This window comes from Callorhinus ursinus, unplaced genomic scaffold, assembly GCF_003265705.2.
Source record: "Callorhinus ursinus isolate GAN/ISIS: 27379988/994484 unplaced genomic scaffold, GSC_fseal_2.0 scaffold2, whole genome shotgun sequence".
Taxonomy (NCBI): Eukaryota; Metazoa; Chordata; class Mammalia; order Carnivora; family Otariidae; genus Callorhinus; species Callorhinus ursinus.
The window spans coordinates 57,455,722-57,474,897 of NW_027397064.1; the positions used below are offsets into that span (position 1 = coordinate 57,455,722).

At 42.0% G+C, this 19,176-nt stretch overlaps 1 protein-coding gene across 16 annotated transcripts in view; it reads right to left on the bottom strand.

Moving 5' to 3' along the window:
- RAPGEF4 (Rap guanine nucleotide exchange factor 4) overlaps positions 1-19,176 on the bottom strand; it is a 287,935-nt gene that overhangs the window by 72,807 nt on the left and 195,952 nt on the right. For 7 of the 16 annotated variants that reach the window (XM_025850247.2, XM_073882438.1, XM_073882446.1 and 4 more), the window contains 4 exons: positions 12,440-12,493; positions 12,029-12,135; positions 8,038-8,159; positions 6,006-6,189 (listed from right to left, as the gene is read on the bottom strand). In XM_025850247.2, coding sequence (XP_025706032.1) covers positions 6,006-6,189; positions 8,038-8,159; positions 12,029-12,135; positions 12,440-12,493 — 467 coding nt within the window. Of the gene's footprint in view, positions 1-6,005; positions 6,190-8,037; positions 8,160-12,028; positions 12,136-12,439; positions 12,494-17,724; positions 17,767-19,176 lie in introns of all 16 variants that reach the window. The other 9 variants (XR_012375225.1, XM_073882406.1, XM_073882427.1 and 6 more) reach the window with 2 other exon arrangements.

Below are 19,176 nucleotides of genomic sequence, written 5' to 3' on the forward strand. Positions count from 1 at the left end.
GATGGACTCTGAAAAACAAACTGAGGGTTCTAGAGGGGAGGAGGGGCTGGGAGGATGGGTTAGCCTGGTGATGGGTACTAAAGAGGGCACGTTCTGCGTGGAGCACTGGGTGTTATACACAAACAATGAATCATGGAACACTACATCAAAAACTAATGATGTAATGTATGGTGATTAACATAACAATAAAATATTTTCTAAAATTCTCAAAATAGAATTAATTTTTAATCTCAAAGAACTCAATATCTGGCATTGTGTCCTTAGTCTCAGCATTCTCCATAGATAGCAGAGAAACCTACTGCTGCAAAGTTGACCATCCAAACCTCCCATAAGGTTCTTCATTGGTGCCCCAATGGCTATAAAATAATATCCAGTGCACAGAGAGTGCATAGCAGAACCCCCTCAATCTGACCTGGGTCTAACTCTCCAGTCACATTTACTAGCACGCTTGGTCTGGGCATTCATTTAGTGTGAAATAGCTTATTGTTCCCTGATGGAACTTTCCTGACATCTTTCTGGCTCCAGTCCCACCCCTGCACTCCTGTCAGGCTAGGAGTTCTTTCTTTGTTCCGGGAAAAAGAGCACTAAAATATTATTTTTTGCTGCTGTTAAGAAAGGGCTTGAGAATGAACCTAACATCCAACAAGGACTAACTGAATGTATCAGGGACATTCAGAGGGTTGACTACTATGCACCTATTAAAAATCCTATCCTTGAAGAATATTTAAGATTAAGGGAGAATACCACAATATACTATTAAGGGCAAAAAGTTGGGAAGTGAAAAATAACCAGAGGAACATGCACCAAAATACTGATAATTATCTCTGGGAGATGTGATTGCAGGTGTTATTTATTTTTTCTTTAACTCTTTTCAGTAGTTTCCAAATTTTCTACAATGAACACATTGACTTTAACAATAAAAAGTCATTAAAATCTTGAGGTAATCTTATAATGAACCCTACACTGTAAATGGGCAGTACATCCGTCTTCCCCTCTCCCAAATCTGAATCTCAGTGGCAGTAATCCAGTGGTTGGCTGCTTGGGCACGTAAACATGAGGGGTAAGTAGTAAATTGCCTTCATAGGGGAGAGGCAACAAATCCAAACCCAAGAAATGGCCCACTTAATGCAATCATTTCTTCTGGTAAATTCTACAAGCTTTCACTTAGGGCACAGCAATCTTTCCAGAAAAAAACAAAGGCAAAGTTTGTCATGCAGTGAAAGAAAAGATTCACAACGAATTTCTTATTTCATAAAGATTAGGATCTTTAAGTCATGTTTCTCTTTTCATCTGATTTGCATTTGAGGATGAATTTCATAACTTTGAACATTTCTTGGCATATCCCAACAGAAATCAAAACCCTAGGCACCACTGGTTTTAGGCTTGCTAATCTGGGCTCCCCTGAGGAAGCAAATTTCCCTGTAATTATCAGGATTTCAACTTTCACACCCTCAAAAACAGTTTGGACAGATAAAGACCCTATTAAAAGAGGCTCTATTAATATGGAGAAAATAGACAGCCTCTCAAATGCCCTCTAGAGCAAGTGTGTGGAACAGCAGGTGGGGGCTGCCTTAATGCAGCCAACTGACCCAATTAACAACCCACTCTCACTGCGTGTTTTCTCATATCACTTAATCATCTAAATTGTTTCCTTTTAAACTTATGCCCTATAGCATATGTTAGGAAGTATTCATTTATCACATGAAATAAATGAACTCAACTTTCTGAGTTTCTCGCTCATTTGGAAGATTCCAGAATCTGCCAAGAATTCTGTGTGTGTGTGTGTGTGTGTGTGTATTGTGTGTGTATATATATGTGTGTGTGCATAGAATATTGTGTATGTATATATACACGTATATATATTCATATGTCATATCTTTGTTATACGTATTTTACATATTTATATACTATTTCTTTGTTTTATGTATCTATATATTCCCCCCCCCTTCTGCTTAGGCCAACTAACTTATCCCTTTCTCAACTAGTTAAGCTTCCAGGCTTTTGGGGAATTTCAGAATTGCAGACCTACCTAGAACTAGATTTGGCAAATGGCATCCACTTCATTTCCCTCCCATCTTTAGGCTGGTTTCGGACAGACCATGCTAAACAGTGGGACATCATATCTCACTTTTCTTGGAAGAAGAGGTTGAGAGGCATGTACATATGATCAGAACCCTTTGTGTTCTTGAAGCCTCTTTATCCAGCTGGCTCCCCTGAGCTTATAAGATCCTGCTCACCTGGTCACTCTACATCTTTTTCCCTTGGCCCCCTATCCAAAGTCTCTGCTCAAAGGTAAGCAGAAGGAACATTTCTATTGGCAAGGGGCTCCACTGTATCTACTTGCTGTAGGGTAACCTCTTGTTTTTAGACTTATAAACAAAGCTGAATCAAAACAATTAGCTCCAAGAGCTCATTTGAGGTTTGATGGCCCTGCCTGCGAGCTGCGACAGCAACACTGTCAAACTGTCATTGTTCTATGGTGCTTGCCCCCCAGTGCCATCCAGGTCTGCACCTGTGAAACCAGGATGGGCATTGTGAGTCACTCTGCCTGCCACCACATAAAAAGCTAATTTCACATTCAGAATGTATGTTTTTTTTTTCAATACCAATAGCAACAAGAGTATGCCAAAAAATTTCCCCTGAAGCTCTATTCTGTTTTTTAAACTACAGAACATTCTTTCATAGTTTGACAGTTAAAATGCTGCAGTTAATGTAATAAACAGAGAATTTTTCTAAGTAGCCTGTCAAAACAAGTGACACTTTTTTTTTTTTTTTGCTAGCGAGTCTCAGATTCAGAACAATGGGAAGTACCTTTCAAAGCAACATCTTCATTATACAATCAAATTCTCAAAGTAATCTTCTCATCAAAGAATATTGTGTTATTTCTTTCCCAGTAATTATCAGAGTTCTGCAGCCTCTCTGGCAGTGGTGACTATTATAAAATGCAGCTGTGCTGAATTAAAAAAATTGGGGGGTCCTGCCCCGGTCGATATGGAGCCAATGCATCTCATGCCTCCACATTTCCTAATGACTTGGCTGTCTGGGCAGTAAAAAGTCAACATTTCCAGGACCTTTAAACATGCCCTCAAGTTTCCAGGAGCAAAATGCTCAGCTGGTCTCTTTAAGGATAGCAGTGATCCTGGCAATTCTTGATCAACTAAGTGTATTCTCTTTCCACTTAAATAAAATAAAGTCGAAGCTCCAACAGTTATTATCGGACTCTCCCCACCCCCGAAAAAGTGTGTATGTGTATGTGTAGAATTTGAAAGTCTGTCCCCCCAAATTAGATTCTTTCTTCTTCACTTTCCTATGTCTTCAGGGCTGTCATTCCAACAGAAAGAAAAAGAGTACTGAGTCAGAAGAACTACCAGCTCGATTCCAATTTTGTAGTTTCATAAAACCTGGAAAGATGGGGAAGGCCCAAGGACACCCAAATGATGTGTCTTGGAATACTGGTGAAACCTGTACTTTCCAGTGATTGACTAGAAAAATCCGACCTTTGGAATGTAGTTTTCTCTGAACAACCTTTGGGCTGCCAAGGACCACGCCATTCAGTGCTGTATGGAAGAAAAAAAGCACAAGCATAGGCTCCTATTTCTACGGGTCACTCATGAAACCAGCTCTCAGGCTCTTGTGAGGATGAATCAAGCAATTGGCATGAATGTTTCTTGCACACAGCAGGCACTCAATAAATGTTTGTTGCATCAGAATCTAATTTGGGAGTGCCTCCCCTACTGGATTATAAAATTTCCAAAGGCAGGAACCATTTTATTACTTTTTTTAAAGAACCCCTTTGGCCCATGCTCAAAAATTTTTGTAAATCAAATGGCATTTCTGCTTCTCTTGAAGCAACTAAGAGCTGAGGGCACATTAGCTGGGACTATATATTCATTTGATCATGAATTCACTCAGCAAGGGTTTACTGATGGTCTATTGGGTGGAATGCATGGAGCTAGGAATATGGCTTTCTCTAACTTCTATGCCAGATTAAATCTCCCTTTCCATATTATACTCCATTAATAGACACTACATTTTCCTTTGTACTAGAATGTACTACAGCTATGATAAAATGATTCCTTGCATAACTGTTTAAGGTCTGTCTCTTGGACTAGGCAGAAAGCTCCAGGAAGGAGGAGCAACCTTCTTGTTCGCTGCTTCAACCTTAACAACTAAACATAGTATCTAGAACAAAATAGGTGTTTATCAAATATTGGTTAAATGAATGAATGAATGAAGTAAAATGAGACGTGTCCTTGCCTTTCAGAAACTCACAGCTTACAGCAATGTTTCTCAACAGGAGCATTAGTTTCAGGGCAGCTCATTATTTTGTAGGGTCCTAGGTATTGTTGGGTGTGTTTAGCATCCCTTGGTCCAAACCACTGCCCAGTGAATGGCAAAAGTGTGCCCCCTCATGCACTGATGCAACCAAAACATCTTCCCACAGTTCCAAATACCCCTTAGGAGGCTGTCCCACTTCTGATCCAGAACCACTATATGGTGTTGGCTTGAATAAAAGTGACAGCAAAAATGGGATGGATCCAGACAATGGGACAAAGGTGTATGGAGAAGGGAGAGAGAAAAGCAGGCTGATGTGAAAGAAAGCATGGTTTAGAATGGGGTTCATCTGAGTTCTCCACGCCCTGATGATTCTCTCGTGTCCCCTCAGCCACCCACCCCTGTGATCCTTCAGGGCAGATAGAGCATATATTGGCTGGGTGAAGTTCTCAGATGCTACCCATAATTAGGTCAGTGAAGTGCTGGCTTTTCTGTTTGATAGTTTGGATTTTTCTGAAAATTTTTGTTTGAATAAAGGGTTTTGAGGCTAAAGGGGCCGAACTAGAATGAATGTTCTAGAGCTAAAAACGATGGTGCTAACTGGAATCAGGGCAGGCCTTTGATACACATGGTGGTAGACATTAAAACCCCAAAAAAAGTTTTGACAAAGAGAACATAACATGACAAAAAATGAAATACGTTGAAGGAAGGAAACAGAAGCCCTGAGAGGTACCGTAGGTTGGTCTGAGGGGCAGATTTTGGGGAAGTTGGTCTGAGGGACATGGCATTTTTGGAATGTGCCCAGTGGACACACAAGACATGTAAAGTTTAATACTCTTGTCAAGACCTGCTAATAAATGGGGGTTGGCCAGGCCCATGACTCAGAGTCAACATCCACGGCTGCTGGCCCCGGTCGCAGGGTGGAGGGCCATTTTATTCCCAGAAGGAAAACATAAGCCTGTGTGTGGTGGCCTCAGAACCAAGTGCCAAGTCATCCCTTATTGAAAAGGTTTCCCCGAGCTTGGGGCCGTGGTATATGCTACTCTGTATGGCCCAGAGGAACCAGGAGAGCTCCCTGAGTGAAACAGGGGCTCAGTACATTCTTTCTGAATCCATCTGATTAAACACTTCAGAACCCTCCAGCATAGCTGATGGGTTGTTACTGAAGGTGAGGAGGTTTCCGCTGAGACGGAAGGGGGAGAGCATCGCACAGGCAGAAAGGAGGCCTGGAAGCGCTAATGGAGCGGTGGTACTCTCCTAGGAACGGGTCTCAAAGCTGAAGAGAAGAAGGTTCAGAACCACGGGAAAGGATGTGTTGAATGAATGAATGAACGCAAGCATTGGCATGACGTCTATGGTTCTGATGACCTCCGTCCTCTTGCATTAGAAAGAAAGGGGCTGTCGCAGTCCGGCACAGAAACCGAGCAGTTTCTGTTTGTCATTGCCCAAAGGTCATTTAATAGGCGGAATCAGTGTTGACATCCTGAACCCACCGCTAAAAATCTGTACAGTTTTCACTCATGCAAAAGGGAAATGGAATTATCTGGCTCAAAAATAAAATACGGGGGAGACAAACACTGCTGTGTCACCCCTTCAGAGCCTCTCCTTCGGCCCTTGGTGAAGGCCGGGACTTTTGAAATCGGCCTGGTTCCCGGTGGCCCCCGCGAGCGTGCTTGCGCACCCCCGTGGCCCCGGGGACCCGCAGGGGGCGCCGCCGTGCTCTCACTCACGGCTTGCGGAGGATCATCCTCATGTGGGCGTCCGGGCCCATCTGCGACAGCAGCAGCATGGTGTCCTGCAGCTCCTCATCACACTCCTTCTTCTCCTCCTCAGTAGGCAAAGGGGCATCCTCGTGCTCGTCATCCAGAAACCGATAAAATAAATATTTGTCTTGGAAATGGTGCTCCTGGTCCACTACGCGAAACATGAAGACGAGCGTCAGCTGTTGTCCCTCGGCCTCACAGCTGCGTTTACCAGAAGCAAATGGACGGGGTCGGGCAAGAGAGCCAAGTGACAGCAAAGTGGTGAGACTCCTCACCCCCCTCACTCCACCTCGCCCAGGGCCGGGCAGCTGGAAGACATGACTTCCCCACTGCGGCCAGGCACCTCGCAGTTCTCTCAGACCCGCCCGCCTCTGGCTTGCCCTACCACTTTCTTAGGAGAGCCTGCCAACTTTTCTGAGATGAGCACTCTGACCAGCAAAAATTGCCTTGGTGACATTTTCTAGCATGCGGGACACGTGTCCCAAACAGGAAAATAACCAACTGCCAGATCATGCTCTATAATGGTTTTTGAGTACAGACTTAAAACAACCCCACTTTATAGGGATCAGGATTAATGTCTTTCTTTCTGTATGTTCTGTTTGTAAACGTGTCCGGCTGCTATGAAAAAAAAAGTTAGAGTAAAATTAATTGTTTGAACAAAACTGACTAGACCAAGCTTCTAGGTCATATAACCCTAGAAGGGACAGTTCTGATTTTTAAAAGTTTTTTTCTCTTGTTCCTTTTTTGTATTTATTTTTATTTTTTATTATGTTTTTTTTTAATCTAAGGACATCTTCTGTTTTTTTTCCTTTTTTTATTATTGTGTTATGTTAATCACCATATATTACATCATTAGTTTTCGATGTAGTGTTCCATGATTCATTGTTTGCATAAAACACCCAGTGCTCCATGCAGAACGTGCCCTCTTTAATACCCATCATCAGGCTAACCCACCCCCGCTCCCCCTCTCCTCTAGAACCCTCAGTTTGTTTCTCAGAGTCCATCGTCTCTCATGGTCTCTTGTTCCTTTTTTAAAGAAAAATATTTAGATTTCGGTAGGATAGTCAGTGAACTTGGCTCAGAATCTCTCACTTTTATATCTGAAAGCTTTTAAGCCCCTTTTCAGATGGAGCACCAACACTGCCAAAAGATGAAGAGAAGTAGTAGATTCTTGCTGCTCAAAACATGATCCCAAACAGCAGCATCAGCATCAGCATCATCTAGAAACATGTTGGAGATACAGACCCTCAAGAGCCATCCCAAAGCTGCTGAATCAGAATCTGCATTTTAACAAGAGTCCCAGGTGATTCGTATTCACATTAAAGTCTGAGAAACACTGGTGAAGCCATCATTAGACTCTCAGGTGTTGTTAAATTAAATGAATGATTTTAGTAGTTTGTCAGTTTGGAAAAGTGGTCTGAAAGCAAATGGCACGAGCAGTTCAACCACAGTTCCACTCCAGTCCTGACCAGCTACCCTGCCCAATGATCGCCCCTGCAGCAATCAGGGACCTCAACTGTCGAGCACATTCCTGATCTTCAATATGGTCATCCTGTGTGTATCCAAACTGGCTCTCCCAGATCACACCACAGTTAAAAGGCAGCTTCTAATTTCATTACTTTCTTTCATGCCATCAGCCTGGCCACACATTTCATTGCTCTTCATTCTGCCCCCACATCGGGATTGCTATGCTCAGAGTATAATCACACTATCAATGAACCGTGAATGCAAACTAATAAACATAATTGGATCTCATGCACTCGAGTTGCCATTTCATTTTCCCTTCATACGTTCTCCCAAGTTAGGAAGGCACAATGGGGGAACATAGCAACTGAGCCTCCACTCACTGCATTTGTATTGCTAAATGAAGATGCTGGCTCTGCGGGCCTCTAAAGGGATCATAATTCTTTCTTTCCCATGTGGGAGTATAGCAACAACTTACCGGGGAAATGCACTTAGCATTTCCAGAGGGCTTTCCGGGGACTGTGGCTCGTCTTACCGTGGTTGAGAACGCTGTCCTCCACCAGCACCTGCCACATGCCAACAGCCTGAGTTCGGGAGTGAACGCATGAAGTCTGCTGCAGCATCCAGTCCACCAGCTCGGTTCCCACACAGCATTGCCTAAGGAGAGCGGAGACACAAATGGTGGGAAGTCACCTCTTTGCAAATGAAGGCTGGGAGATGGCTTTTGAAAGACCTTCCCGAAATGCTTGTGCCCTTCTAAGGATGACACCATCTCTGGAGTCGAGCTCAGGGAGCTCCTCTCTAGTTTAAACTGGAGGAGTTTCCTGGTGCTGTGCACTTTAGGAAGAGGCTTAGCCTGGGAGGGGTCATGAGATACAGCACTGGGCCTGCTCTTCCACCGTATGAGGTCTCAGGGCCAACAAAGCATGGCATGATGTGGCCTCCAGTTCTCAAACTTTTGTACAAACCAGCAGAACTACTCAGCTCATGAGGGAACCTTCCAGGCAATGAAAAAGCATTACAAACTGCAGCTCGGGGGGAGACTGAAGGGCCATGAGATGTGGAACATTATCTTAGCAAGCTAATCCCAGGGCCAGAAACTCTTTTGCCCTGAGCCGGTCCCAGAAAATCTCAGTGTAAAATGAAGGCAAAGCAAAATTCTGACTTCCTTCACCTGAGCCTTGTGAGGAATGAGTTAATGTTTGTGAGGCACTTGGAGGTGCTCCATGAAAGGCGCTGTATAAGTGCAAAATTATATAGCACTTTATATTTTCAAGTAATACTACTGATCTTCCTCAGAGGGGTGTTGGGAGAAACAAGCAATTAGCGATGCAAATCTCTTTGAAAAAAGTCCTATGTAATGAGCATGAGCACTGCTGCAGAGCCCGTCATCTGAGGAGCTCCACACTCTTTCTGTAATAGTCACACATTCACCCCCAAGTTGCCCCTCTGTATAAGTCCGTCAGGATGGGCAGACCACATGTATTAGTTAGGAAACATATAATTATACACACACACACACACACACACACACACGAGGGAACACTGAGGTGGGGTGAGAGAGAAGGGCAGGTGTTTGTGGCATGATGGCTCGAAGGTGGAAATGGAATCTTGAAGCCTTAGGACGGGATCCCAGGGGACAACACAGGATGTCACAGAGCAGCTGGGTCTGTGTCACTCGTGGCCTCCCCTCCCCTTCTAAGGATGGCACCATCTCTGGGGTCGAGCTCAGGGAGCTCCTCTCTAGTTTAAACTGGAGGAGTTTCCTGGTGCTGTGCAATTTAGGAAGAGGCTTAGCCTGGGAGGGGTCATGAGATGCAGGACCGGGCCTGCTAGTTAGTAGCTACGTGACTGTGGCCATATCGTTGAAATCCTCTGGTTCTCAGTTTTCTCATCTGTAAAAAAAACAAGGAGGAAAAGATGGCCTCTAAGGCCACTTCCAGTTCTAATATTCTAGAGATCTGTCCAAGCTCCTGGGATGCCCTGATTCAGGTCCAGCCTGGAATATTTCACAAGGAAGATGTACTGAGAAGACCATCAGGTTTCCAGGGCTGCTCTGAAAACAGTCTATACCCCCATAAAGAACTTCAATGAGCAAAGGAGGCACCTAGTTACTATTCATTCTGAACACATGACCTGTCAAAACATGCCTCTTCTAATTTGAGAATTTCTTAATGGGAAAAGTCATATAAAAGAATAAAAAATTAATTCCATGTGGCTTTTAGTCCAATGATTATCTTTACTAAAAGGAATTGAGATGATCCCAGAGCACCTGGGCCCTTGTACAGGGTATGAGAATCCTGCCGTCAGAATACAGAACAAAGACACATAGCTGTACCACTTGCGGCTGATGGAATCACTGCGTTTCCTCTGCATTAATGATCTCTAGCCACTTTAGAATCGACAGCAGACCATTGGGGATGATACTGCATCTGGGGAGACTTCAATGCTCTAATACTGCAGCAATGATGTAAGTGGGTGGGGAGGAGGAAGGAGAGAGATGGAACTGGGAAGTACAAGGTGTGGGGCAAGGAACTCAAACTGGGATGCAGAAAAAGGAAATCATCCCTTCGGCGTCCAGTTGAGTGCATGGGTTATTACCAACAGATCATTAATTTGTGTCATAGGGTGTGGAATAGACATGACACCTATATTTCAGGGATTTAAAATGTTAGTACTATGGAGCAAGAAAGGGTTTATGGTTTCTGACTCCTGGTTTCCATTTTGTCACAAAGATGACATATTTTAATGGAATTTCCCTAATGCAAGTCAACATTTGGAAAAGCATAGTCACATCTTAAGTCAGGCGAAAAAATAATAAAGACTTAGAAAGAAAAAGGTCCTTCAGCCATATTAGATTTTGAGATTCACTTAATGAGTTAAAGTGTTCTAACTCTCTCTGGGAACAGGTGACACATGATTATTTTTTAACCTTTCCTTCCTTTAAAATTATAGCAGTGTGTAGAGACCACAGACTCCCAAAAGAATGAACTTCCAGGGTTGGAGAGTTCCAAATGCAGACATCCAAAATGGTAGTTAGTAAATATCAACATTAAAAGGGCTAGATGAACCATCTGTCTTAAGAAATGGAAGGTGTCTTGTTGATAAGACTAAAGTGTTTCTCAAATCCCAGCTCATTTCCAAAATTCTATCCAAGAAGAGGCCAGCTAATGTAACAAATATACTGTCAGTTTGGGTCTTGTAAACATATTCATGACAAGCACAAGCAGAAGAGTGTTTGGTTGCATGGAGTACAGAAAAAGTGATCCAAAGAGGAAGAGTTTGCCATGTTTTCCCATCTCTGTCCTTGGGAAAGAGACTGGATCTTGAAGCACATGTACTCGAAGCTTTGCTATAGGGTGAATCAGGTCGAATTTTATAGGTTCTATCATAGTTGATAGTCCCTAGAAAGATATGTATCTTTCAGGATAACTTTAAAATTTGTAATCTAGCTTTTCCTTGTGCCTTATGAATTTGGTTCATGTGAATCAAATGGGTTTTCACTCATGCCAAGTCTGATGGGTTCTGAGGTCATGTCTAGGCTAAATGGGAGAGTTGAGTGATGGCTGAAAGAGGGTTATGAGGGTGATCCATGGGTGTGAGGAGAGAGTGAAGGCTTGTGTGCCATACATAGGCCATTCCAGTTCCTAAATCCTTGTTGAATTGAAAAATAATCAAAAGCCAAATCAAACATGGATCTTCAGTTGACCTACCACTCTTCAGTCATCCCAGAAGATTCAACTAAATACTTTCTTAACTCCAGTGACAGCTATGAGTCCTTAATCTAAATGATTACAGATGTGATACAGAGTTGTATGTCTCACTATATGCATACCAGAATGAAATCCTACAGTAGAAAGTAAACTCTGTAAAGAACATTGTATAATTTTGTTTACTCCTGTATCCTTGGAGCTTGGAACACAATAGCATCTGGTGCCCAGTAAGTACTTAATAAAGTTGTGGAATTAATGAATGATAGAATGAATGAAAAGATCATTGCACTTGGAAATCAACCAAGTTTGGTTGGTTTAAATCCTGGCTCTGCCAATCACTAGACTTGTGACTTGGACAAGGAAAACTATTTAATCTCTCTGAGCCTCAGTTTTATATCTGAAAAATGGCCTAACACCTACCCAGCAGGGTTGTGGTGAGGGTAAAATAACATATGGAAAATGGCCTGGCAGAGGGCTTCAAGCACAAATAAATGCTCAGTAAATGTTAGTTGAATCTCATCTAAATCTAATAATTTCCTTAAAAAAACACTAGCAAACAAATAAAAAATTTTTTTCTTCTCTTTGCTTATCACAATTAAACCAATGTCCAAGCAAATTAGTTTAGGAATAACTCCTGGGAATATTAAGGATAATTAAAGTTAAGCAGGGATCAAAGACAAGCTTACATCTTCCAGAACCTGGAGGATTATAAAACAAGCTGCCCATGGATGGAAAACAAGAAAACGCAAGTTTGTTCCATTTCACTACACATGAATCTGAGGGGGCCAGAGCCTTTAGGATTATTGCACATACCTGTATGTCTTTAGGTGATATTTTCTATCTCTTATCATGTGAGGTGCTCGAGAAAGAATGGCATTTCGTAAAATTTTTCCAGCCCTGAGGATCTTCTCTGAAGGGACCTGGATTTTAATCAGGTGAGAGCAGAGGAAGAAGGAGAATTTATAGAAGGAAAGCAAACCAGATGAATACTTAAATCACTTTCTGACTCTGGCTTGAACAAATACAACTCATTCACACATTTACATTGTTCATTTGTCTGACATGTTGCTGTTTTATTTAAGAACTGAAACACACTGAATATTTACTGTGTCTAGAAAATGTATCCAAGGTTTCCTGATGTGATGCTCTGACATACTGACCACCTCCAGTGGTTACCTAAGAAGCTAGCTCTGACAGCTCATCACCCCACCTACATCCCATTACCTTGCTAATGGTGTTAGCAGGACGAAGAGGAACGTGAGGTTCAATGAGAGGTGTCTGAAAAATAAAATGTTAAGGCGAAAGAAAATTAAACAAAAAAGTTCGCTAAAGAAAATTATGGGTTGGGGGGATAATAAGAAACATCCATTTTTATAAAACTCAAAATAGAATTAAAAAAACAAGAGATAAAATCTGCCTGAATAACTTGAATGCAGAGGCATTCAAAGGGCAAAATTAGACCTTCAATTTGCCAACATTTAAATATAAATTATTAAAAATGAAAAAACCAAACAGATAGGAATGATTAGATGTTTGCAGGTTTAATGAGAAGGGAATCAATATCTATGCAAACCATAACAAACATCAGAGCAGAAGAAAAAGCGAAACAAGATAAACATGTATGGAGATTAAAATGACCTATCTCAGGGGATGGGGATAAAGTATTGATTTAGAATGGAAATGAGCGATTTCATCCTCTGTCATGTAGTTAAGATTCTTTTTCTGCAATTTGTACTTTTGGAAAAAAAAAAGTTTTAATTTCTAAATGATCCTTCTTGGTGGTTTTATGTACTCAAGTTCCTAGAACCCACAGGGACAGCTAGTGTACCATCTCTTTCATTTGCAAAGTGCCATACAGTTTTCAGGATTCCGTGCCTGTCAGAACAGCTCTAGGATCTACATGAAGCTCCCACCATTATCCACATTCTTCAGATGAAGCTGCTGAATTGGGATCCCAGGAAAATCCCTTGGTACACAGCTACATAGGTAGGTCCGTTAGTCCTCCCAAACCCCTCCCGATAGTTCTCTGTAATATCTGGCAATGGCATTTCCAGACGGAGGAGAAAGATAGGTGTGGTCAAAGATGGTGGTAGGACCATCAATACCAGAAGGTAGGAGATGATGGCATGTTTAGTTATGAGATTGTGATAGGCAGAATAATGCATCCCCCCACCCCAAGATGTCCATATCCTTATCTTCAGAACCTGTGACTATATTAGATTACATGACAAAGGGACTCTGTAGATGTGATTAAGGCTCAAAATAGGAAGATTATCCTGGTGTTTCCCAGTGGGTCCAGTGTGATGATATGGGCTCTTAAAAGATGGAAGAGGGAAGCAAAAGTGTTATAACCAGAGAGACAGCAGCGTGAGTCAGACTTGGCCTGATTTTGATGGCTTTGCTGATGGAAGAGACTGAGAGCTAAGGAAGGAAGACAGCCTCTAGAAGATGGAAAAGGTGCAGCAATATATGGATTTTCCCCTGGAACCTCCAGAAGGAATTGGCTGCCAACGCCTTTATTTTTAACCCAGTGAGACCCATTTCAGACTTCTAACCTACAGCACTGTAGAATTATTAATTTGTGTTGTTTTAAGCCACTAAGCTTGTGGTAATTTGGTACAACAGTAAAAAAGCAAACAAAAAACCCCCAATACAGACATTATTACACTATTTATACTAAAAACCCTACTTTTTGCAACATCAAGCCATTACACTGAAAATGAATTGGTAGATTTTCCCTCTGGTCCTAATTAAAAAAAATAGAATCAATGGAGGAAATAAAAGTCAATATTAATTTAAAATACTTTATGCACCTAAATACAAATACACATGTATAAATATATGCTTTCCTTTTTATCTACAGCAAATTTAAGATGAGCTGCTGCTTTGACATTACAACAGAATTAAGGAAATAGGGGACGAAATACAAAGCTTTAAGAAAAGCATAGATGAGATGCCTATTTACTCTGAATGACTGAAATCTCACTGACTTACTTAAACATTTCCCTCACCTCCGGGGCATCAAGGAGACTTTTTTTTTTCTCCTCTTGAAATCACTAAAGCACAGGTGTCAAGCAATATTGTAGTATTTTAGCAGCACACTGTTTACAACCAGCATAGACCAAGGAATATCAATCTGATTCAATTCAATAGGAGCTTTAAACAGAGACTGACTTTGCCCAGAAATAGCCCACATCCCCTTAGGGCAGACCTTTAGCTGGGAGAGTGACCGTGCCCTGTGTTTGTACTACTTCCTCAAAGAAGACGGAGTTGTGTGATCCCAAGTCACCGGAAAAAGTGTTCAAAAGCACCAGACCAGCGTGCACCGGGGCCCTGGAAATGTGTGTGGTTAAAACATGCTGATTATTTCCGAGTTGTGAGTTCCCATTAGTCACGTATCCCACTTCTTTACATTACACAGGTTGGTTTATATGTCTAGGACTATGCCTGGTTATGTAGGTAAGTTGTAGAAGCTTCTGGTTATTCTTGAAGATAATAGAAACCCGTTTCTTCTTCTTGTCTTAGAAGAAAGAGGTGCAGGTATATGTGGTCTACAGTAGATGGATGTGGGATTAGCTTCTGAGGTAACCTTTTCTTTCCTAGGAAAAAGTGAACTTTCCTTTGCCGTACTATTTGAGAGCCTGGCTGGGAGAGAGGTCAAGAAGATGTCCATGCTTGAGGATTACTGATGAATATTTATTCTTTGGTAGGTGCAATAAAACACTATTTGAAGATTGAATCTTTTCATTTGTTTCTACAAAAGTGGCTATATTTGAACAAAATGCTAAAAGTGGTCCCTAGGTTAGTTAATTTGTATAGTTCCCTTTTTGATTCCTTGGACCCCTCAAAAGAAAAGTATTACGAAAGCAAGGGAAGCATCAGGCTTCAACCACAATTGTTCCTTTGATTTGCAACTTCTAAAGAGATAAAATGTACGCAAGGTTGCCATTCAGTCTGATAATCCTAGTACTGGTTCCAGGACCAGAGGCTGTTTAATCTGTTGAAAGGCAGTGTTCTCAGAGCCTTTTCTGGCTCAAAGATTGTAGGTTTAGGGATAACACAATGAATGGATGGCTTTGAGAAGGGGACAGTCCTTTTATTTAAATAAAACCTCCAAGGAACCCATGCAGGGTGAAAGCAGGGAAAGTTTTATTTTGGGGGAATAAAAATTTGTCTTTGAAAGGGGACACTACACCCAGTTAAGCGAGAATTCATATTCTATGCCTAGCAGCCAGACGTGGTGAGACAGAGGGCATCTGTGACACAGGCAGTCCAGGTCCCTGAGAAACAGAATCACTGGTCAGGGCCTTTCAGGGACCCCTCCATTATAAGCATGGCTTTATTGCTTTTGGATCTGCTTACTTCCTGTTTGGTTTCCCTTGGCTTTCAAGTGAAGTTCCTTTTAAGAATTTCACCTTAGCTGTGCTTTAGAGAAAGGAGGAAAGGAATTTCATTTTACAAATGATTAGGTTAAATAGGAGAGGGAAAGAAGTAGCACGGTAATATTAGTGAGAATCAAAGCAAGAAAAGCAGCCCTAAAGGCAAGACCAAGCATTTCCTACGTCAGGCTTTTCACGTGTCGTGCACGCGTGCACCTCTATCTGTGCTATCTCATTTTCCCTTGAGAACACTAAGGCCAGAGGCACAGAGGGCCTGGGTTCAGTCAGCTGATACCTGGAAGATCTGGGGGTGGCATCCAGGTCTACCCCACTCCTGTGTCTATGCTACAGGTACAACGACCTCATCCCACCTGCATTTTTCTTCGAGAGACATCTTTGCTCGCCCTTTGAAGAGAAAATGTTCTGCTTGATTCAAGTCCATTGAGAAAAGTGCATCTAAGTCCTTCTAAGTGATCAGGTATCAGACTTGACCCTATGAGTTTTTGGCAATAAGTATTCACAGTGACCCACTGAGATGACATATTAGCATTAATGCATCATGCTTGGTCTGAATTAGCTTTTTAAAAAGCATGTTTGTGACAATAAAACATTTGGCATCAAGGAGCTGTCCTACCAGGGCTAAGACAAATATACCAAGGACCTAGGTAGTAGTCAAAGGGTAAGCAGGACAATGAAACCACTCAGGATCTCCCACAGAGGGAATTCAATGCTGGGAACTGGCTTTATGGATGGTGGAGGAGCTGTGAAGGCCAACAGGGCACTAAGAAGCCAAAACCAGATGTCAGCAAAGCAGGAAGCCCTCCGGCAGGGGGACAGAGGAACCAGAGCCTGAGTCGGGCATCATGGTGGAAGCTGGAACCCTGGGGGGGACCCCCCCACGTCCTAGTGGGAGAGCCACTGCTAGAAATGCTGCCCTCCTTCCCAGTGCCAAGAGGGAGGCAAGAACCCTCCTGCCTTCAATCTCCCTCCAGCCAGAAGCCAGAGAAAGAAGGAAAAGAATTTCATTTAGCACGGTGGTATTAGTGAGATGATCAAAGCAAGAAAACCAGTCTTAAAAGCAAAACCGGAGGAGCCTGGGAAACACTCTCCGCAGAAGTTGGCCTCCTTGTGATGCACAGCTGAGTGCAGGGAGGCAAGAACTGCTTTAAGGACAGGGGGACCCAGGACATGCAGAGCAGGGTGGTGACAGTGGCCACAGAGAGGGGGCAGGGAATCTCCCTTCCACGATTCCACACCCTCCCAGGCCCTCTTCCTGTCAGACTGCAGGCAAAGAAGATGGACAGGGAGCTAGCAGGCGGAGCCTACATTAATGCTTCCTTGGTTGGCTTCCTAGGGCTGCCCAAAGTTTTGTCCTACAGCCAGATAACACACATCACAAATAAGCCCTAAAAGGAATGGACCCCTCTCCGATTAAATTGCATACATTTCAACACATCAATCATGTGTTGAGGATAAAAATTCTTCTTCTCCACCTGGGCATGAAAGAATCCAAATTAGTCTGTGAAAATATGATCCTAAAAAGCTAGGCAGAGAGAACAGATAAAGGCAGAGGTATTCAGCTTTCTCTCTGCTTTTCTTGGCTTTCTTCACCGAAGACTTCCCTCAGGATTGGCCGTAATTGGTTTTTGTTTGTTTCTGGAGAAGGGATGCATTCTACTGCTTTTTATTATATTTCGATCACTACTGAAAAGGAGAAACAGTAAGGGAAAATATTCCTTTTGGCACCAGAGCCAATTCAGAAATACTAATCAGGTGATGAAAAATAGGAATTTAGCCTCCATTACAAAATGCACAATAACTCCCCAGTAGATTATAATGAGGTATAAGGCACGGTAATAGGTCTTGTGAAAAACCATATTCAGGCCCTTTTGAAAGGGGGTAATTCATTTTACTCAAGTGTTTGCTCACAGAAGGCTTTTGTAAGGCACAATATTTTAAGCCAAGAGATAAGAATAACAAGCTAGATTGGGACACAAAGCTCATGGCAAACTGGCAACCCAGTGCAGTAGAAAGTCACATAAGTCTACGTCCAATTTAATGCAAGTATTTACTGAAGGTGTGTTGTGTGCAGAGCAACAGGCTAGGCTAAAGTAGAGGCTGATAAAGTACCTGGTCTGAATGAGCTCTTGATCTTGATGGGAAGCAAAACTTCTGTGGGTTAAAAAATGAGGGAGGCAATATGAGTCAATGAATAAAAGCAATGACATTCTGGATTTCAAATTCCCTTTCCAATTTCAAGCGAGGAAAGCTCCAGGAGCTGGGGAAAATAATATTCAACTTTTTAGTGAAAACGATATACTCTTAGAGTTACATTCCTTGGCATTTTGGAATAATACAACTAAGGCCCCTTAGAAATGTACATCTTATTCTTATAATAATTATCATCTGTGTCAGCACTCTTTGGCTCACTAGACGAAATTAAAGAAAGAACTAAGTCAGACTTATAAACAGATTTCACCAGTCTGAAATAACTACGTAAGTTTTTCCACTTGTTGAATAATGGAAAAATCATCTATAGAGCTCTTTGGCTTCCATCTGTAGGCCATATTTTTTCTTTTCAAGTCTTTCTTAAAGTTCTTAGTTCAAAATTGGGTTAAAGATTTCCAGTTTCAGCTTCTACATGTACAAAGATTGAAAGTTGCTACTCCTGTCCCTACGACAAGAAAAAGCTGTTTTAAACAAGGTGAAAATGACTTTTGTTGGGCCGGTCAGAGAATGGAGATCCAGGGCAAACTGCTGCCCCCAAATCTGGAGAGACAAGGGAATCCAGGGTCAAACTTGAGATTTGCCCACTTGGAACAGAAGCCACAGACTGGTAGGAATCCTCAAATGATGTTCAGTTAAAAGAGAAAGCTTTAGACTGATGTGGCTCTAATGTTGACAAAACCTAGCCGTTTTAAAAAAATGAATCCAGTAAGTTATTTTGTAGCTATTGACAAATGGATATTAAAGTTCATGTGGGAAGGCAAAAGACCCAGAATAGCCAACACAATATTGAAGAAGAGGAACAAAGTCGGAGGACTGACACTGTCTGCCTTAATAAGATTTACTATAAAGCTACAGTAATCAAGATAGTGTGGTGTTAGCAAAACAATGGACAAATAGCTCAGTGGAACAGAATAGTTAGCTCAGAAATGGATCCACATAAATATAGTCAACTGATCTTTGACAAAGGAGCCCAGGCAATACAGTGGCGCAAAGACAGTCTTTTCAACAAATGGTGCTGGAACAACTGGACATCCACACGCAAAAAAAAAAAAAAAAAAGAATGTGGACACAGACCTTACATCCTGCACAAAAAGTAACTCAAAACAGATCTGAATGTAAAATGCGAAACTATAAACCTCCCAGAAGGTGACACAGGAGAAAACCTAGGTGACCTTGGGTAAGGGGAATGACTTTTTGGATACACCAAAAGCAGAATAATGAAAAAAAAATTGATAAACTGGATTCATTAAAATGAAAAACTTCTGTTCTGTGAAGGACAATGTTAAGAATGAGAAGACAAGTCACAGACTGGAAGAAAATATTTGCAAAAGACATATCTGATAAAGGACTATA